An 18621-nucleotide genomic window follows, 5' to 3' on the forward strand; every position below is an offset into this window, starting at 1 on the left:
GTTTTTTGTATTTTTTAACCTTCTTATGTCCATGATATATACTGTATAAAATACAGCCTGTATATCCATGTCATTTTGGTGAGATTTTGTGAAAAACAGAGTCTACCTCATGAAGGTACTCACCAAGACTTAAGGATGAATTCAATTCTGGAAATATTACCCTCCCTTTGCTTGTTGATTTATTATCTCTCCATTCGGACCCACAAACCAAAAAGAGAAAAAGTTAATATTGGCAGCCCAAGATAGTGGACTTACGTACACATTGGTCCATTGAACATGTGGGAGAAGCAGACAAATGTAGGTTTTGTAAAACATAATTGGAAACAGTCGCACGTCTTGTTGCTGGTTGCGATATACTATTGGCAGAAGGACTGTGTACTGAAAGGCATAATAATGTGGCAAGACTGTTGCACTGGGGTTGTGCAAACATTATAATATTGAAGTAGCTGAAAAGCACTGGAAACTTGAGCCACAAAGCATTATAGAAAATGATAAAGTTTGTCACATGGGATCACCCCTTACCAACAGTTCAAATAATAGATGCAAGAAAACCAGATATAGTAGGCTATGAAAATAAGCTAAAAGTAGCATTTATCATTGAAATTGCTACACCAAGTGACTACAATGTCTTGCATACAGAGAGAGACAGTCATAAAGTACCAGGGTTTGCAAGTAGAAGTTAGGGCAATGTGGAAAAAAGATACACAGACAGTTCCAATTGTGGTAGGAGCAATGGGTCTCCCAAAAAAAATTTGGTCATGGTTAGATATGTTACCGATACATGTAAATCTGTATGAATTACAGAAGGAGTCATTACTGGGTACATTGCAGGTGCTCCAAAGCGCACTTCTGACTAACATCAAAGATTGAAAGAGTACTAGTTTCATGAACTTGAGTCATACTTTGTGTCGCTCATCTAGTCAGGATGTAATAGATGAGACTTTGTGGGTTCTGTTCAAGCAGCTTTATGATATACAAACACATCGGAGTTAAAGCTTACTAACTTTAACTTGGGTAACTTGTATACAAACTAGATATTACATAAATGGCACTGGGTATAGCACATGCCTGCTATTTTTACATGCACGTTCATCATTTGCTATGCTTCTTAAAGACTCATCACACACTCTGCTGTACACTTAGGAATGGGGTCCATTCCCGTCATGTTATTAGAAACCCAAAGGCTTGGAGAAATTAAAAAAGGGAGAAGAGACACAGACATCCCACTGACCAGGCTAAGCAAAGAGAGAGTGATGGTCAGCTGTCAGAGGGGAAGGATGGGGTGCTTCTTTCTGGCTTTGTGATAATTGTTTAAACTTTGTATTACTGCAGTGAACTCCCTGCCATGCAGCAGGAAACTGTGAAGCACATGTATAAGGGTCTGTTCCCGATGATTAAGGCCTCATTGTTTTGAAAGAATGTTCCAGTCTAGGGTGGAAAAGGCTAGTGGTAACATTTTGTGGGCCCCTGCAGTGACAGTATACTGATGCTCCCTCAACCCACACTTTCCAATTACTGTTTTGTGGCACTGCTTTGCTTTAGCAACCCTGCCCTGTTCTACGTTTCTCCTTCAGCTTCTCCCTTTCCTAGCTTTTCTTGTCAGTGACCTCAATTCTTGTCCTTTTGTTTTACATACATTTTCCTTACCTTATGTGATACTGTCAGAAAAAATATCTGCTTCTATTTAATAGACAAAGAAACTGATCAGTGCGTGCACTACTATTAAAAACGGCAATACCAGACCATTGTAGTCTGTTCTCGAGTTCATTTTATTAATCAGTGTGTCAACCAACAGCCATTCATATCAAAGTAGGTAAAGGTTTAACGAGCTAGTACAGAACATTTGCCTTCCCATATACATGGATATTCATTGTAGAGAAACATATTAATATGCACAGGGTGATACAGTATTGGTAAAATACAGTTGTATCTCATGAGGAAAAATATAGTAACATTAATATTTGCCAAAGTAGAGTCAACAAATTGATTGCAGTTTGTTGCTCCCCTGCAAAGTATTTATCTACAGTGGATATAAAAAGTGTACACACCCCTGTTAAAATGCCAGGTTTCTGTGATATCAAAAAAATGAGACCACAATAAATAATTTCAAAACTTTTCCCACCTTTAATGTGACCTATATATAACCTGCACAATTCATTTGAAAAACAAATCTGTTAGGAGAAAAAAAATATAAAAAATGAAAAACATACAATAAGCTGGTTGCGTAAGTGTGCACACCCTTAAACTATAATACTTTGTTGAAGCACCTTTTGATTTAATTACAGCATTTAGCCTTCATGAGTAGGAGTCTATCAGCATTGCACATCTTGCCTTGGCAATATTTGCACACTCTTCCTAGCAAAAGCGCTCCAATGTGCTGCTATGCTCCAAGGTTATAGGTCACATTAAAAGTATTTTGAAATGATTTATTGTGGTCTCATTTTTTTATATCACAAAAACCTGGCATTTTAACAGGGGTGTGTACATTTTTTTATATCCACTGTATAAATGTGTTGATATATATATATCTATATCTATCTATCTATCATATATATATATATATATATATAGATCCCTATCACATGGTCGACAGGTCCCGGGAACTACTGCCCTATTAGCCTGACAAGTCTGATATGCAAGGCTATGGAATGCTTCATCACAGACCTTATAAATAGGGACATAGGGAATCTCCAAACTCGACCCCACGCAGTTTGGGTTGTGAAAGGTAGGTCATGCCTGCTCAACCTGATATACTTCTTCAAGTATGTCACCAAAGCAGAGGATGAAGGCAAGGTAGTTCACACAGTCTTCCTCGATCTTGCCAAGGCTTTCGACACATCCCTCACTCAAGGATCATAGATAGACTCACTAAACTAGGCATAAACCCCAGTGTCATAAGATGGGTTGCCAACTGTCTCACTGATAGACCCCACACTGTCAAAGTACTGGACTTCAAATCTGGCTACCGACCAATTGCAAGTGGAGTCCGACAGGGATCAGTCCTAGGTCCTCTCCTGTTTGGCATCTTCTTCTCTGAAGTTCAAACCAACACAAATGGACTATGGCTTACCAAGTTCGCTGATGATTGCAAACTGGGGACCATTATTGATTCATCAACTGATTTAGACATTCTACAAAAAGGCCTCACTGAGACCAATGATTGGTGCCAGAACCATGGCCTAAAGCTCAATGAAAGTGCATTGTCACTCCCTTTGGGAAAAACTCAGTACCACATTGTCGGTAGTCCACTGAACATTGAAGATGTGATAAGAGATCTGGGGACACAGGTTCACAGCAACCTCTCCTTTGATAACCACATTGCCACTGTGGTTAGAAAGTTCTTCTATGTGGCACATCTCATTACAAAAGGTTTTTCCTCCAGAAAGGAGGTGGTCATAATCCCTCTCTACTCGGCGCTCATTAGACCTATTATAGAATACAGTGCCCCATTCGGCATGTACCTCACTAGACACATACAACTGGAAAGGCCACAAAAATCCCTCATTAAGAGGATCTTAGTCCTTAAACACATACCATACATGGATAGACTCAAACTCCAGCTATACTCTGTCTCATATCGCTTGCTTAGAGGCGATCTTTGCTTGACCTACAAAGCCATGTCTGACCTAGAGCTGTTAGATACGCTACATCTAAAGAAATCCCAATCCCTCCATGCCACACGCTCCAGGGACCTCAGCCTCATTACCACAATAAACAGAACATGCTGGAGGGACAGGTTCTTGACCCAGAGACTCCTCATACTCTGGAACAAACTTCCCATCCACGTCAAGCAGAGCACTTCACTGGGCCTCTTCAAGAGAAATCTTGACGAGTGAATGGGAAATAGAAAGTTCACCTCGGGGGATCACTTCAGTGGCCTTGCTTGATGGGGGCACTGGGAACTGACGTCAGGAAACACGATGCCAAGGAATCTTTTGCGCTAGGCTTATATAGGCTCCAGGACCGTTAGTCTAAGACGCACCTATGAACCTATTTTGTGTGTGTGCGTGTGTTTGTGTTGCAGACAAGTTGTCAAAATTCATCTTGTTCAACTCAGCTAAACTCTAGCACAGCTGATTAAACTTCCCCAATGTGTTTCGGGGCAAGATCGAGGTACAGTAGGATTTGAGGAATTTACCTTTTCCACACTGTAGTGCAATTTCTGAGTTGGTATATATAATTAGCAGGGGTGTGGGGGTGCACGGGGGCTTGGCCCCTTGCAGAAAGCTTTTTTTTTTTTTTCAAATGGTCCTGATGGAGTTGTGTTCGATCAGTTGCCTTTCCACGTGTGGGGGTTTTGACAGGTGATCATGCATCTATATATCTATACATGTCTAGATAGATATGTATACTGTGTGTGTGTTAGAGAGAACATATCATTTTTAGTGGAAGTGTGTGTGTGTGTGTGTGTGTGTGTGTGTGTGTGTGTGTGTGTGTGTGAGAACATATAATTTTTAGTGGAAGTGTGTGTGTGTGTGTGTGTGTGTGTGTGTGTGTGTGTGTGTGTGTGTGTGTGTGTGTGTGTGTATTTTTGATTAAATGATTTAACATGCTAGAGTCCATAAAGTTAACATAAATTTACATGCATTTTAAGGCAGTACAAAGTAGCCAAATTTATTGTCTCTTAAACTTAAATGTCTTTTGTGTCAGTGCAATATAACTCCATCAGCATAATTGTTTTTTATGAGTTTAGGATAGACACACGATGGCAAAATGTCTGAGTGTTAAAGTGAGCAAAAATGGTTTGAAATGGCATTAAGGATTTTTTAACCTGTTTCATTAGGTAAACAAAGGCAGCCATAACTCCATGTTCAGACCTAAGTATTAACTCTACGGTGACTGCACACTGGTAGGACAATTCCTTCTTGCACTGACCACTCTACAGAGTTGCGCTAGTCGTCCACTTGTTCAGTTTTGCATAATTGGGCCCTTCTGAAATGTTCAGTACTTTTTTAATTATTCATATCTATTCAATAAGGTATTTCATTTGCTAGCTACAAGTAAGCAGTTTAGTAAATAATGATGTTGGCACATGCTGACTGTTGAGTGCGAGCTCACACTGTTAATTCCAAAGTGTCATAAGTAATTGTGAAACAGGATTGGCTTTTACAGTTATGAGGGACTGTAGCAGAATTTACAAAGTCAAGGGATCAAAGCAGAACTAATGGAATCAGTGTAGGCACATCCCATAAGGACATTTGGATGCTGCAGAACTAGCATCATCTAGGACCTTGGCAATATAAACAAAAGCACAGACCCACAATAGGATTAAAGTTGCAAGGACATTTTTGCAATATTAATAGACCTGTAAAGTCCAGTAGGATTAATAAAGTTAGAATCTTAATAGAATGAACTGAAACAAGGGCCCCACCTTGAGGTTATAGAGCTAAGAAGTCTCAGAAGAATTGGTTCAGGTGATCCATATTGAGAAAAAAATGTGGAAAGTTGTAGCTGAAGACTTTGTAGCTTCCAGCGTAGTTAATGAAGTTGGGAGATCCACATTGTGAGAAATAGAATTGGGGTTCCATCACAGAGTCAGATGTGCAATTCACTTTTGGGAAATAGAATGCTGATCCTTCTAGCAGGTTAAACTGAGTTGAATGACTCTTTCAAGTTTACAGAGGAAGGGGCTTCCAGCATAATTTAATGGAGTTGGGAGATCCACACTAGCAGTAAACAAATCTGGGTCCCGTCAGGATTCAGATATGCACTCACCACTTTTAGGGGAGAGAATGCTGTACCTTTAAGCAGGATAAACTTGAGTTGCATGCTCCTTAACAGAGGTAGGAGATCGTAAATTTGATAAATCAAGTGAAGCTTTGTTTCTTTACAAAACCAATATTGGGCCTGTGGAGTTGGTATGAATTTTTTCACTGCAAAGATAGATGCATTGAATGGTGTCAGGGATTAAGTGAGTAAGGGAGCTGTGTTAGAGTTAAATTAAGAGTCTAGAGAAACAACACATCAAGGTTCTGAACTCACACAACCCTTCTTCTTGATAAACAGCCATTTGTGTTTGTCTTATGTTGATATTATGAATTCGTTTCTTAGTACTACCAAAAAGTGTTTGAATTTTACAGGACAGAAGTAGTGCTTGTCAATGGGATTCTTTATATCAGTTGTTTTAACAGTCTGACTCATTAGGTACACAGGACTGTTGCAGAAATCCACTCTTCTGCTGTTTAACAAAATAAAAAAAAAAAAAAAAAACAAAGATCATTTTTTGCTGTGTTTTGGGCTGTCAATTTGAGTAGGGTTTGCTGGTGTCTAAAATTGGCTGAGGGTGAAGGAAGTTGGGACGGTTGGTTGCCACACTGGTGAAATCCTAAATCATGTAAGGTACTATAAGTCAGGGTAGTAAGTAGCATGTGTGAGTTTTAACTAGGTTAATGAAGATCAAATGCCGAGTCTGAACCATTGCCTACCAAGCTAATGTAATAACTGTTGCTGAGACAAAACTCTGTTACACAGCTCGCACATCTCTTGCTGTCTGTCTCTCCCCTCAGTGTGCATTACCTTCAGACTGTTGTACTGGTAGCCTTTACAAAGGCTAGCTTTTCTGAGGTTTCCATGAATTTCAACCCAGCACAGAACTTTTTTGTATTTTAAAATAATCATGTACCTTTTACTGTTCCAGTCCTTTTCCATAGTCAACCTTTCAGGCATAATCTCACACTCTAAACTATAGTAAAACCTTCCGTGTTATTGATTTGGGATTTGAATGTTGTGTCTTTGAGCAGATTTACATCATTGCCTGCTGTGTTGTTTACGTTTAACAATGCAATTTCTGTACAATTTTTGTAGTTGTTTCTATGTTAAATATGTGGACCTGTTTGATTCAAAATGTTATGTTATTGTCTTAGCCTTATTGCCCGAGGCATTGCTGAAAAGGGTCCTTGGAACAGACCTGGTTAAGAAACGATAAATAAAACTCAAATTCCAATTCTCTGTTCTGCTCATAACAATACTTAACAGTCTTATATAAATTTAGATTCCAGTGTCATACCTTTTAGGGTTACCATTGCTTTAGTCACAATTATGTGGCTGCTGTGGTGCAGCGGTTAGCGTTGCCGCCTGGTTCTCCAGTTCGATCCTCGGCTGGGGGTGCCTTCTGTATGGAGTCTGCATGTCCTCCCTGTGGTCGTGTGAGTTTCCTCTGGGTGCTCTGGTTTCTTCCCACATCCCAAAGACATGCTGTAGGTGGATTGGGCATTCTAAATTGGCCCTAGGCATGTGTGTGCCTTCTGTGGAAGGTTGGGTGCCAGGCTGGCAACTCAACACTGTAAAACTCCACTGCCAATCATGAGTGGACAGGTGATCTGCTGTGGCGACCCCTAACCAGGAAAAGCCGAAAGAAGAAGAAGAATTGCTTTAGTCACAATTGTTCAGATAACTGCTTTTACCACATTTTAAAATTAAGAAAAGTGGTGCTGTCATTCTTGTTTACCCATATTACTGTCTTGTGGGATTTCCTGATTACTTAAGCCACTACTTCCTAAAGTGAAGAACTAACGGTCTCTAAAGTTCCCAAACAGTCCCAAAAACTAACTCTTCATGCATTGAAAAAGGGATGCTTTTTTGATGCTCATAGGGTGAGTTATGAAGTGAAAAGAACAGATGCTTACTGTTTCTGGTCAGTCTCTCCTTTCTTTGCTGATACAGACTAGAGACTAAAACCCAAATAACTTATTTCTTATGCAAATATACATAATACAGATAAAAGTAATACATCGGGACATAATACAAAGAAACAAATTTGGAAATTACTCCCAGCTGGTTCTTTAACTACTTAAAACAAGCCTAGGGTAAAATTGTTAAACAACATTTTGAGTCAATAATAGAATTGTGCAGATATTTAGTCGAGCCTTTATATGGGTATATTGCCATTAGTCTCTGCAAGTCATACATACCTTAGTACTTCAGCACAAATTTATTTAGACCTCCACCCCAATTGTGTTTCAGATCCTAAACTGGTGTAACTGCTTAGCAATGGGTAGGTATGCTAAAAGTAGGTCACAATGTACTTTGCTGCTCTGTGATGTAGTCCTGCACCTAGTCACTGGTTTTGTGAGAGAGAGAGAATTCTGAAAACCTGGAAGACCATTATCCACTTGGCATTCAGAAATGGTAGTAATCTCCATTTCTGTGCTGTGTCCTCTTTATATTATCACCATGCTTAAAGATTCACCAGCCAGTTTAGCATCTGCTTTTGCAATTTTCTTTCATTTGACTTCTGTTAATGATGGAACTGGCTGAGTAATCATCTGTTTCCCCATTAGTGTTGGCCTAAAGGTTATGACAAGCATAGCAAGCAGCAGATTGCTAGAGGAAGGTTGTGCATCTATTGATGATGGAGAAACTACAAGGAGGATAGCTTGCAGTAATGCTGAATGAGACCAACAATATGAAAACGCTTCCTTACAAACATCTAAAGGCTTCTCAGGAATTAGCAGTGAAGTACCTATACCATTACATAATGCTCATAAGGTAGTTACTAGGCTTGCAGTCCAGTGAACAATTGATGTGGCCTAGCCTAAATTCCCAGTTGCTCTCAGTCATTGTCAGGTTAAGTGACTTAAGAGGGAAAAAAACACCCACCAACCTGTCCTGATAACAGAGTCCAACAAACACAAAATAGTAAAATATTTCAAAGAAACAGAGGGACCCAAGGACAGCTGAAGATTCCAGTATAAAAAAACTTTAATCACAAAGGCAAGCTGTCCTTGGGGTCCATCTGTTTCTTGTTCAAGGTGACACAGTAAGCAAATGAGGACTGCAGGAATCCAAAAACTATGCCACAGTAAATATAAAGCAAATCTGTTGAAATTCCCTGGCCAGGAATTGAACCTTGGCTATGGCTTTGAGAGTGCCAAATCCTAGGCACAAGACCCCCCCAGGAGCCCTCCTAAAAAGGATTTAAACCCTGTAACTTTGTCACAATAAACCCCAACATTAACCCACTGTGCTAGCTGATGTAACAGCAAATAACTTATTTTATCTCCCTGTTAACTCTGCATTTCATTTAATTGCTAACTTTATATTGCAGTAATCAAGTTGTGACTGAAAAGGAGATAATTCATCCAGCCTTATTATTTAGTGTATTTCATAGATAGGCGTATCATCCTGATTTCTGTCCTATTCCCTCTTGAAGGTGTCTGCAGATTTACAGTCCATCACGTACTCAGGCAGTCTTTTCCAAGAGTGCGCGTGTGTCTCTGTCTCTGAACAGAAATACTTTCCATGGTCCTTGCCAAAGTGATTATTCTCAACTTGTGTCAGACCGTGGACCCTCTTCTGTCCTTGTGCTTTACTCACCCTGTTCAACTTACCCATGTGTCATCTTGTGAACCCATACCATGTTCACTTTTTTAATTGTGTCTAGTAAATTCAAGTTCTGCAGTTTCCTTTTCAATCCATCCCTCTGCAATTGTGGCTTTCTGTTTGTAGATATTGAGTCTGCCCAATTGCACAGTTGCATATAGCGTATGAAATGTTTTCTAAAACATGCAGTAGTTTTGGAGTATAACTTAATTTCTGGAGTATGAACTTCAAAGAATATATCCTAATACCGCGTGTGTTCCTGTTGCTTTCTGCTTATTTCTGAAGTTTTGGGGTTAGTGTGATGAGCACTTCTAGGTCTTTTATCAGTCACCATCTCTTTGTTTAGCATCCCCTGACTTAAGTCTGTTTGCTTTGTTGTATCGAAAATGCAGAACATTGTACTTTTCTGCACTGAATTTCATTTGCTTCTTCTCTACCCACCTGCAGAGAGAGGACTTCTGAGTTTTTTTAAGTCTTCCCCTCATGTAGGACCATGATCCTGATTTTTGTATCATTTGTAGATTCATACCTGCAAAGTTGGCATTGATTAATGTATTGAATAGCAAGTACCTTAGCAGTGATCCTTCAGACAGTCCTAGTCCTATTGATCAGTTTTTCTCCAGAGTCCTCAATCAGAAGCTTTACTGAAATCCAGATAGACCACATTCAATAGCATCCCCTCATCCACTGAATCATTACCTAGTGTTAGAACTGCATGAGGTTTTTATTTTATTTTATTTTTTTTATTATTTATTTTTTTAGACACTACATACTCCTTTAACATGGCCATTTGCTCATTTATGCTTGGCTTGTAATTTTCACGTTTATTACTCTGCTACTCCATCTTTTTGTTTTGTAAGTTCAGAGAGTCTTTTAGATAAATCAGCATTTTTTCTGTTTTTATTTTAATGTCACACAAATAATAGCACCAACTAATATAATGAAAAACCCAAAGAGTACTCGGAACACCAAGCAGCGCTTACCAGTAAATTTCTGCTTGGTGTTTTGAGTACTCCTCCTTTTTTATTTTAATGTCACTTTTTTCTACTCAGATCAGCCAACAACTTTTTAAAACATTTTATCAGAGACCATATTTTGAATTTTAATATAGAGTCTTTATTTCTGGATTTGTCCCTGATTCGTTGACAACTGTGTCATCTCTTAACAATCAGGGACATTTTTAAAATATTAGTACTATTAACCTGAGATGGACATTGATAGAATACGACCAATATGAATTAATATAAATTTTCTGAAGTTAAATAAGTTTATAACTGTAATTATTTAAATAAAGTGTAATGCGCCACCTTTTCTGCAGAAGTCTCCAGTTTTAGGAGAGAGTAATAGAGACAGAGCTAGAATTTGAGTCAAAATCAGGAATATTTAACAGGTAGGATGACCCCACCCTCTGGACTGCCTTTGACTAATTCTACATTTTCAGTCAAAGCCCTGATCTTTTCGTACAGAGTTGTAAAACCATAGGATAGCTTCTTTTTTGTCACTTGCTGTGGGTTGGCCACTTATTTTGCAGGCAGCACATTCTTGTTTTGACTGGCATTGAACCTCTTAAATTTTAGTTTTACAAAATGTCACCAAAGTCGTGGCAAACTTCACAGCACACCACTCTTTATGTTGCAAGTGTCTGTTATAACATCAGCATATAGCAATTTTTTTTTATACTGCCAAGTGGGTCAACTTTTTAAATTGCAAGACCAAATCCCCATATGGCCACAGGGATCTTTCATTTTACATGTATAACAGTTCCTTAGTTTTAGCAACTACGTGCTTAGAAGGACTTCCTTTTTGTGAGTCATACTCTTTTGTGTGTGTGTGTGTAAAGGTTCAGTCATTATAAAGAACTTCTTTTTAAGTACTACATATTATTGTTTCTCTTGTTTTTACTTCAGGTTGGACTTGCATTTTCCAAACAGCTCACTTAGGTGCAGTTAAACATTTTCCCAAACAGCTCAATCATATGCAACAAAGCTTACCCATTTGACTTTTCCTGACAGTGCACCACCCTTTTTAGCCTTAAGATTCTTCAATAGGCCCAGGATAACCAAATGATGTAAAAATGTTACTGGGTCTATATACATCTTACTTCAACTGTTTTAGAATACCATACAGTATAATCTGTTTGTGTACAGTTAGCACTTTACACCATTTATTAATTTGTTTCCTCAAACTTTCAGTGTAGAAGAGACTGTGTGCCATTATCATTTTAACTCAAAATCATATGATTTGGTCTCAAAAACCTACTTAATAAAATTTGTGTTTCAACAAAATTTCTCGGCGCATTCCTTTCACTGGTTTGTTGTTAACCTTTCAGCATTTTCATGAGTATACCCCTTTACTAAAAACTGTCGTTGTATTACAGTTTGTCTCCCATGCACTTTTGTAGTTAGTGTTACTGCAAAACCTTGTTCTACTCTGCTTAGCAGCTGAACACATTCAGGAACGTGAAATTAAGGAATGCAGTTTTTAGGCAGAGCACTTTCAGGTAGCATAAAACAAACTCATTTTTGTAGAACGACTGTACTCAACAAGTCACTGTTTCAAGGCTTGTAATAAACTGTCATTTTGCCCACATTCTGCAGTGGAGTGATTGTTTAATACATTGGGGGAAAATTTTTAGATTTCAGGGCTGTAAAGTTATGTTTTACTTAACAAATGAGGTCTTTCCAGACCAGTTAATAAGGCATATAAAAAGCAAAAAGCAATGGAACACAGCAGTAAAAATCCAAAGTATTTATTCCAAAGACAGATAGGTAAGCGCTTTCGCAGCCAAAGCCACTTCATCAGACAAACAAAATGCATAACTGTAGTACTTCTAAATAAGAAACAGCCAACCACAGATCAACAACAATTAAGAACAATTAACATTTAAAAAGGTATAGCAATTCAAAAAAAACAATTCAAAAAATATACTTTCAAATCCACTAAAAGCACCAATATAGGCACAAATAAGCATAACAATATTATCTGACTTAAGGTCTATTGACTAGGATGGGTCTAATATAAATGTTGTCATTTAGACCCTTCCCCATGTTCGCCCTCATCCTTATTATCCAGTCAAGTTCCTTACTCTCTACCTTGTTTCTGTTTGAACCCCCCCCCCCCCGTTACCCACTCTTAACAACTTCTATAACCATAAACTTAAACATATGTAAGTTGCCTAGAGTCATGATGTGTTTGGATAGGGCATTGTTATCAGCTTTTCTAGAAATGTCATAGACATGTTATCTCATCCTATCCCACAATCTACGTGTAGTCATTCCAATATAAAAAGAGTGGCATAGTGTACAATAGGCTAGGTAGACAAGGTTCATTGTATTACAGTTGGCACTAGCTTTAAAGCAATGAGTTATAATAGTTAATAAGGCATACTTTTCTCTTTAAAACAAAACGAGTAATAAAAAAAGTTCTGACTGTTATTTGGTTTCACATCCATGCCTGTTTCCTTGTTTTACCAAATATTTCCAAATTGCGTGCCTGATCATCTTCAACAGTAACAGTTTTGTAGCCTGCAAGTATCAGATGACTGATTTGTACAATAGCAGTCTCCTTTTTGACTCTGTAGATTGTTTCTGGTACAGCACAGACTTCCTTAGAAGCTCCCCCAGTTCTGAAATGTAATAACTTGAACTTGCTAGTACAAACCTTCCCCCTAAGTTGCTCTTTTTTTCCTAGCCTATCAGGCTCTGGCTTGATCCTCCAGATCTCCCCTGAGCCCTTTGCAGTGCTATCTGAGCCCTTTGCAGTGCTGTCTGTGCCTAGCTGATTCAGGAATCTCCTTGCTTAACCCAAGGTCAAAGATTTCTCTCAGTAAACTGAGTAATATAACATTTAGATGAATGCCATATCTACATTTTGGTGTTCAAACTAAATTGAATCCTGAAGTTGTAGATGAGTGCATTGCCAAATATGTTTAGTGAGTGAGCATGTAGAACTGTCTGTAATATCGGCAGCAGTCATGTTGAATACCTTTTATTTCTGGAACATGTTTGTAATTTTCATTTTATAGTGTAACAGCTTTTATAAAATCGCGTAAGTTACGCACTTCAATAAACTGGAATTAACTTGACTTTTTGAAGTACAGAAGTGTGATATGGCTAACTTAAGTTTTGTGGAAATGGGGGCAGTTACGTGTTGTGTTATTGCTTCATGTTTGTTTTAATCTTTCTCTGACTTACAGCTACTTCAGAGATGATACATTTTAAGTTAGGGTTGCGAGGAGGTTGTGGGCTTCTTTATGATCATAAAATGACCGAAAATATTTAATCTTAAATCTTTATAACAAAACAAGTCTAATGACATTTTAAATTTGTCTTGGTGTTCACAAAATTCAGGGAAATTTGTAGTCTATTTCAGGTACTTGTATCTGCAAGGGTCCTTAAATCTTTTTTTTTTCATTTTCATTATATTTATTTACAACATTGACATATTGCCCTCTGTTCCATAAAGCAAAGCAGCATTAAAAAAAAAACATAAACCTATTCCTTGAAAATTGTTCATTGCTTCTGAACTGTAGTAGAAGACTGCCTTAAGATAGCAGGCCCAAGAGAAGAGGAAACTGTCTCAAAGCGTGGCAGTGATGGCTGGGGGATAGATTGATAGCTCCTCCTCCAGTACTGGAAGAAAGTTCTTAAGGTGTATGTTTTGTTGTCAACAATGAAGCTAGAGCTGAGAGCTGGGCAGTGATATAAATTCAAGGATGGTGATACCTCCAGGGGACAGTAGTATGATTCTGCAGATGTTATTCACAAGGACTTACAGGGAGGACATGTTTTCACTGGAAGTGACATTGGGAATGAGGAGACAGTATTCTAGTTCTGGGCTGAGGACTTCTTTTCCAGTGGCTTCCCAACTTCTGAGTAGACAAGTGAGAAATATTAGTGTAGTGGAAAAGTGGTGTACTAGCTGAGTAACTGTGGTTTTGGTAAGGTTTATTGATGGTTGTTTTCATTTAAACCAGTCAGCTAGAAAACTGAGAACAGTGGGGGAGGGGCAAGGGTGCAGGTTTGTAGCACCAAATCCTCTGGCTTGGAGAGGGCTGTGAACAATAGTTCTAGCTTTGAAATTTTGGTCCGAGAGAAAATTAGTAAACTGGTCATGTGACTTGGATGTTCAGTTGTATGTCAAGCACTTGCCATAGTAGAGAATGATGTAGAGTCGAAAGCACAGTTGACTTCAGTGAAGACAGCATCTACAAGAATTGCAGTCTTTTTATTTTGTGAAGTGTTTCGGCTTTTCCCGGTTGGGGGTCGCCACAGCGGAACTCCGGTCCGCTAATAATTGTCAATTAATTTTTATGGTGTCGAGTTGCCAGCCTGGCAACCGTGAAGTATGACTAGTAAATAAGGAAACTGCATACATTCTGCTTGCCATCCGCAAGGCCATGATGGCTGCTGCTCGCTTATTAAGCCATTTGGTTTTCAGAGATCCTTTCCAGTTTATTCACTATGTATGGGAGAAGTGGGATGGGTGGAATCTGTGTGATGCACAATATTAAGGTGTTCGTAAGTGGTTTAGAAATTATTAAAATGCGCATATTGAAGAACCGTCTTTCCGTGGATATAAGGAGTGCTAATAGTTAACTCGGTTTAAAAGTTTTTTGAGTCTTTCTGTGGTCATAAAGTTGTTATGACAAGATTCGATTGAAGTAGTGCTCATATTAGGTCCAGAGTCCCTAAAAATTCACGTGGCAACATTGTATCCTAGAGTGTGAGCTCATTCCAAAAAAGCCAACAACTCGTTTGAATACACACGGCGAAACAGCACTTTTTAATACAAAATAGTAAAAATATAAAACATGTGAGTGCTTTCACAGAGTCCTCTCTGCTTCCTCAGACATACTACAGTAACTGCTGCTCTTGTTTAAATAATGATACAACTAGGTCATATCCAGTCAGTTAACAGCATCTTGTTTGAATAAATAAAAGTTAAAGACATACACTATATAAACAATCAATCATATAAATAGTGAACTAAAAATATATGTAAAAAAACTAAAAACTATTAACTTTTAAATATTCAATCAAGATGCTGTTAACTGATTGGATATGACCTAGATGTATCATTATTTAAACAAGAGCAAAATAAGTGTTGTTTCGCCGTGTGTATTCCAACGAGTTGTTGGCTTTTTTGGAATATTATACTTTTATATTGTTGGTTGCTTTATCCAGATTCAGGGGATCTGTGTTTGATAGTGTGAGCTCATTGCCTGGGGAGTGGAGCTTGAGTACTTTCTTACAGACAGGTAGGCTGAGTGGATTGGGGCAGTCTCTGGTCCAGTATTTAATCTGGGAAAGCTTTCAAATACTGGGTTTCAAAAACCCAGGGACAGTGCTTCTTGTTAGTGTATTTTTGAGCTTTTCTCCCTGGGCTTCTGCTGAAAAAGAGAGTATGATCAGTCAGACACTGTTAGCATACATCAAAATAAGTAAATAAATACAAGTTTGACTGTTTACTGAAACATACCTAGACAAATGCTGATTTGTGCAGTTTGAAAGGAAACTTATTTTCGCATAAACATTTTACCTTGAGAACATTTTATGTTTTATGTAATAGATGATACTGTTAAAATATTTTATTCCAGGCTTGGCCTTCCCAACCCTCCCTCTACTATATGTATAAAACATTGCTGTGAGCGCCGTTGTGCATTGATCTTAAATTCATACATGCTGGCATCTAACTTTGTGTCTATAAAGTGGACTTGGAATGCCAGTCTAACTAGGAAATGGGTGTGTAAGAATATACCCATCTCAGACTTTAAAAGAATCACTGCATTACCAAATTAAAACATGGTACAATTTGATAAGCACAACTGACTCATGCTGGGTTGTATACTGAACAGCTGTTACTATGGTCTCATTCTTGTTCATCATCACTTGCCTCTTCAGGATATGTCTTATAACACCTTCAGTGTGTTTTAATGGTACAGTGCTTGTATTAGCATGTTTTACTGCTTTTGTTTTGTTGTTAAGAAAATAACTGTGCTGTTCTCTCTTCTGCAGACAGCTGTCTGCCTTTGAGTGTTTTACTGCAGGACTATCTATGATGAGTCTTAAGCGTTTGTCTGGAATTTTTGGTGAAGGAGAATGCATGGAATGGAAGGCATAGCTCTCAATGAATTAGGGACAGATCCCAACAGGATAGAGGACAAATCCAGAAGTAATCGAGGACAATCAGGAGCACTTTTAAAATAGTAGTACTATTAACCTGAAACATTGGCAGAATAAGACAATGTAAATTAATATACATTTTCTAAAAGGAATCTGTTAAGAGTAATTCACTAACTTTTCTTCAGAAGTCATCAGTTTTCGGAGGGAGTAATGGGGACAGAGCTGAGTCGGAATCGGAGATGGGTGAGAGGTATGATGGAAGGTGTCAGATGAGTGTCTAAGAAACTTTGCACAAATTATTTTATATCTTTGGCTTTTGCTCTGGTACATTTGCTCCCTGAATCTTTAAAGTCCGTGACTGGTCTATTGTTTTGGAGGGCACCTTTCAGGTAAAGTACTGGGCAGTGTGTCAGTGGTGCAAAGACTCTCTTTTCTGTCTGAAAAGTACAGTGTAAACTGCAGTGTAAATGCTGAGTGTGAGGTGTATAGGTCTGTGAACTGCTAACTGAAATATGAATTATGCTGAAGCAGGTACTCTGCTACAGAAAAGCCATTGTCTTTTTGACCTTGAATTCTCTTGTCACACTCTGCATTTAGCAATCACCTTGTGCATTTCTATCCTTGAATATTAAAAAAAATGTATAGTATCCCTATATAAACTTTTGCGTTATATGTACTTTAATGCACTGTTACCTGTACATGTACCTTCACACATGCATATGTTTTTATCCTGTATCATTTTGCGTGTATCTGTTTGTTGCTTGTACTAAGATTTGAATGAGAATGCCTGCAGAAAAAAATGTGGTGTTCTATTGCTAAACACTGCTTTTCTTGTATACAGCTTTTTCTGTTGATAGTCGTTATACATTTTATCTGAATTGCTAATTTTTACTCCAGTTTTTATGTTGTAGTACTTTGCCAACACCTAAACTGAGACATTTTTGTTTCACTTTTCTTCCATTTCATCACCAGGTTCAGGCTGTAGGATCAGATGAAACCTGCGTCACCTTTGTCTTGCATGAGGAGGATCACACCCTGGGAAACTCGCTGAGATATATGATTATGAAAAAGTAAGTTGGCAGGTTGGGTTTGGATGTGCAGTGCAGGAAAGTCTTGTATCCCACTGTGTGTGTACTGCTGTCTTACTGTATGGGTTAACTTGTTAATGCATGGAGACGTGACAGGTCTTTTGAAGGAATTCTTAAAGATGCTCGACATTCCCAGACACCTTGCTCATTGTTTATTTTTCCTATCAGCCTGACCTCTGGCACTGTTCTGAACCAGTTTAGTATAGCAAAGCGTGTTACTTTTTTGGGTAAATCCCCTTGTCAGTAGGATTAATATAATGGCATCTTGTCTTATTGATTAGTAGATGGTCATTGTTCACCACTTATGTGAAACAATGAAACAGCCTTCACTGTAACATGTAAGGATGAAGACCTAATTGTAGTACCATTCACCCAGCTGGAATTTGCATCACCTCCACTCAAAATGAATGAGCCAGCATCAGCCACCCCGTCGGTTCCATCTGCTACAGCAGGTTCTTCCTAGGACCTATTAAGAGTTTTATTTATCCAGCCTTCTAATCAGAGCTTTTTTCTAGATGTTTTATGTTTCAATGATTATTTTGTAGATAATTTACAACTTTGACTTTGGTATATTGCCCGAATTCCATGCGTCTGTCTTGGTATATGAAACAGGCTCACTCATTTCAGATAATTTATAACTCTGACTTTGGCATATTGCCTGAATTCCATCTGTCTGTCCTTGTATATGCAGCAGGCTCACTCATTTCAGAGGAATTCTAAACATGGAGTTGACAGACCATGTTATTTCACTAAAGCATGGTTGGCAGTCGTGGTCCTGCATGTTGTCATATACCAAGAATAGTTTGCTTAATATGAACATTTTCATCATTAAGGAAGCAAGTTATCTCGCACTCACAAATCACTCTTCAACATGCAATAGTCTTCTTTAAAGGTTCCAATCAGATGTTGGGTTTTCTGTTTCCCATTGGTTGCAAGTCACGTATCCATAGTGTAGGGTTATGTAGTGGAGTGGTTATCACATCTGCTTAACATGCAAAACGTCTGGGGTTCTATCCACAGTGGAAGTCAGGCAGTTGGCACAGAAGACTAAATTCCCTTGGCCTTTATTTGCCTAATATATGACCTTG

At 38.4% G+C, this 18621-nt stretch overlaps 1 protein-coding gene across 1 annotated transcript in view; it reads left to right on the forward strand.

Moving 5' to 3' along the window:
• LOC122788111 (DNA-directed RNA polymerases I and III subunit RPAC2-like) overlaps positions 1-18621 on the forward strand; it is a 101746-nt gene that overhangs the window by 6313 nt on the left and 76812 nt on the right. The window contains exon 2 of the mRNA XM_044055045.1: positions 17418-17515. Coding sequence (XP_043910980.1) covers positions 17418-17515 — 98 coding nt within the window. The remainder of the gene's footprint in view (positions 1-17417; positions 17516-18621) is intronic.

The sequence above is a fragment of the Protopterus annectens genome, chromosome 13.part0 (assembly GCF_019279795.1).
Source record: "Protopterus annectens isolate FY-2018-M chromosome 13.part0, PAN1.0, whole genome shotgun sequence".
In the NCBI taxonomy this organism is placed as follows: Eukaryota; Metazoa; Chordata; order Ceratodontiformes; family Protopteridae; genus Protopterus; species Protopterus annectens.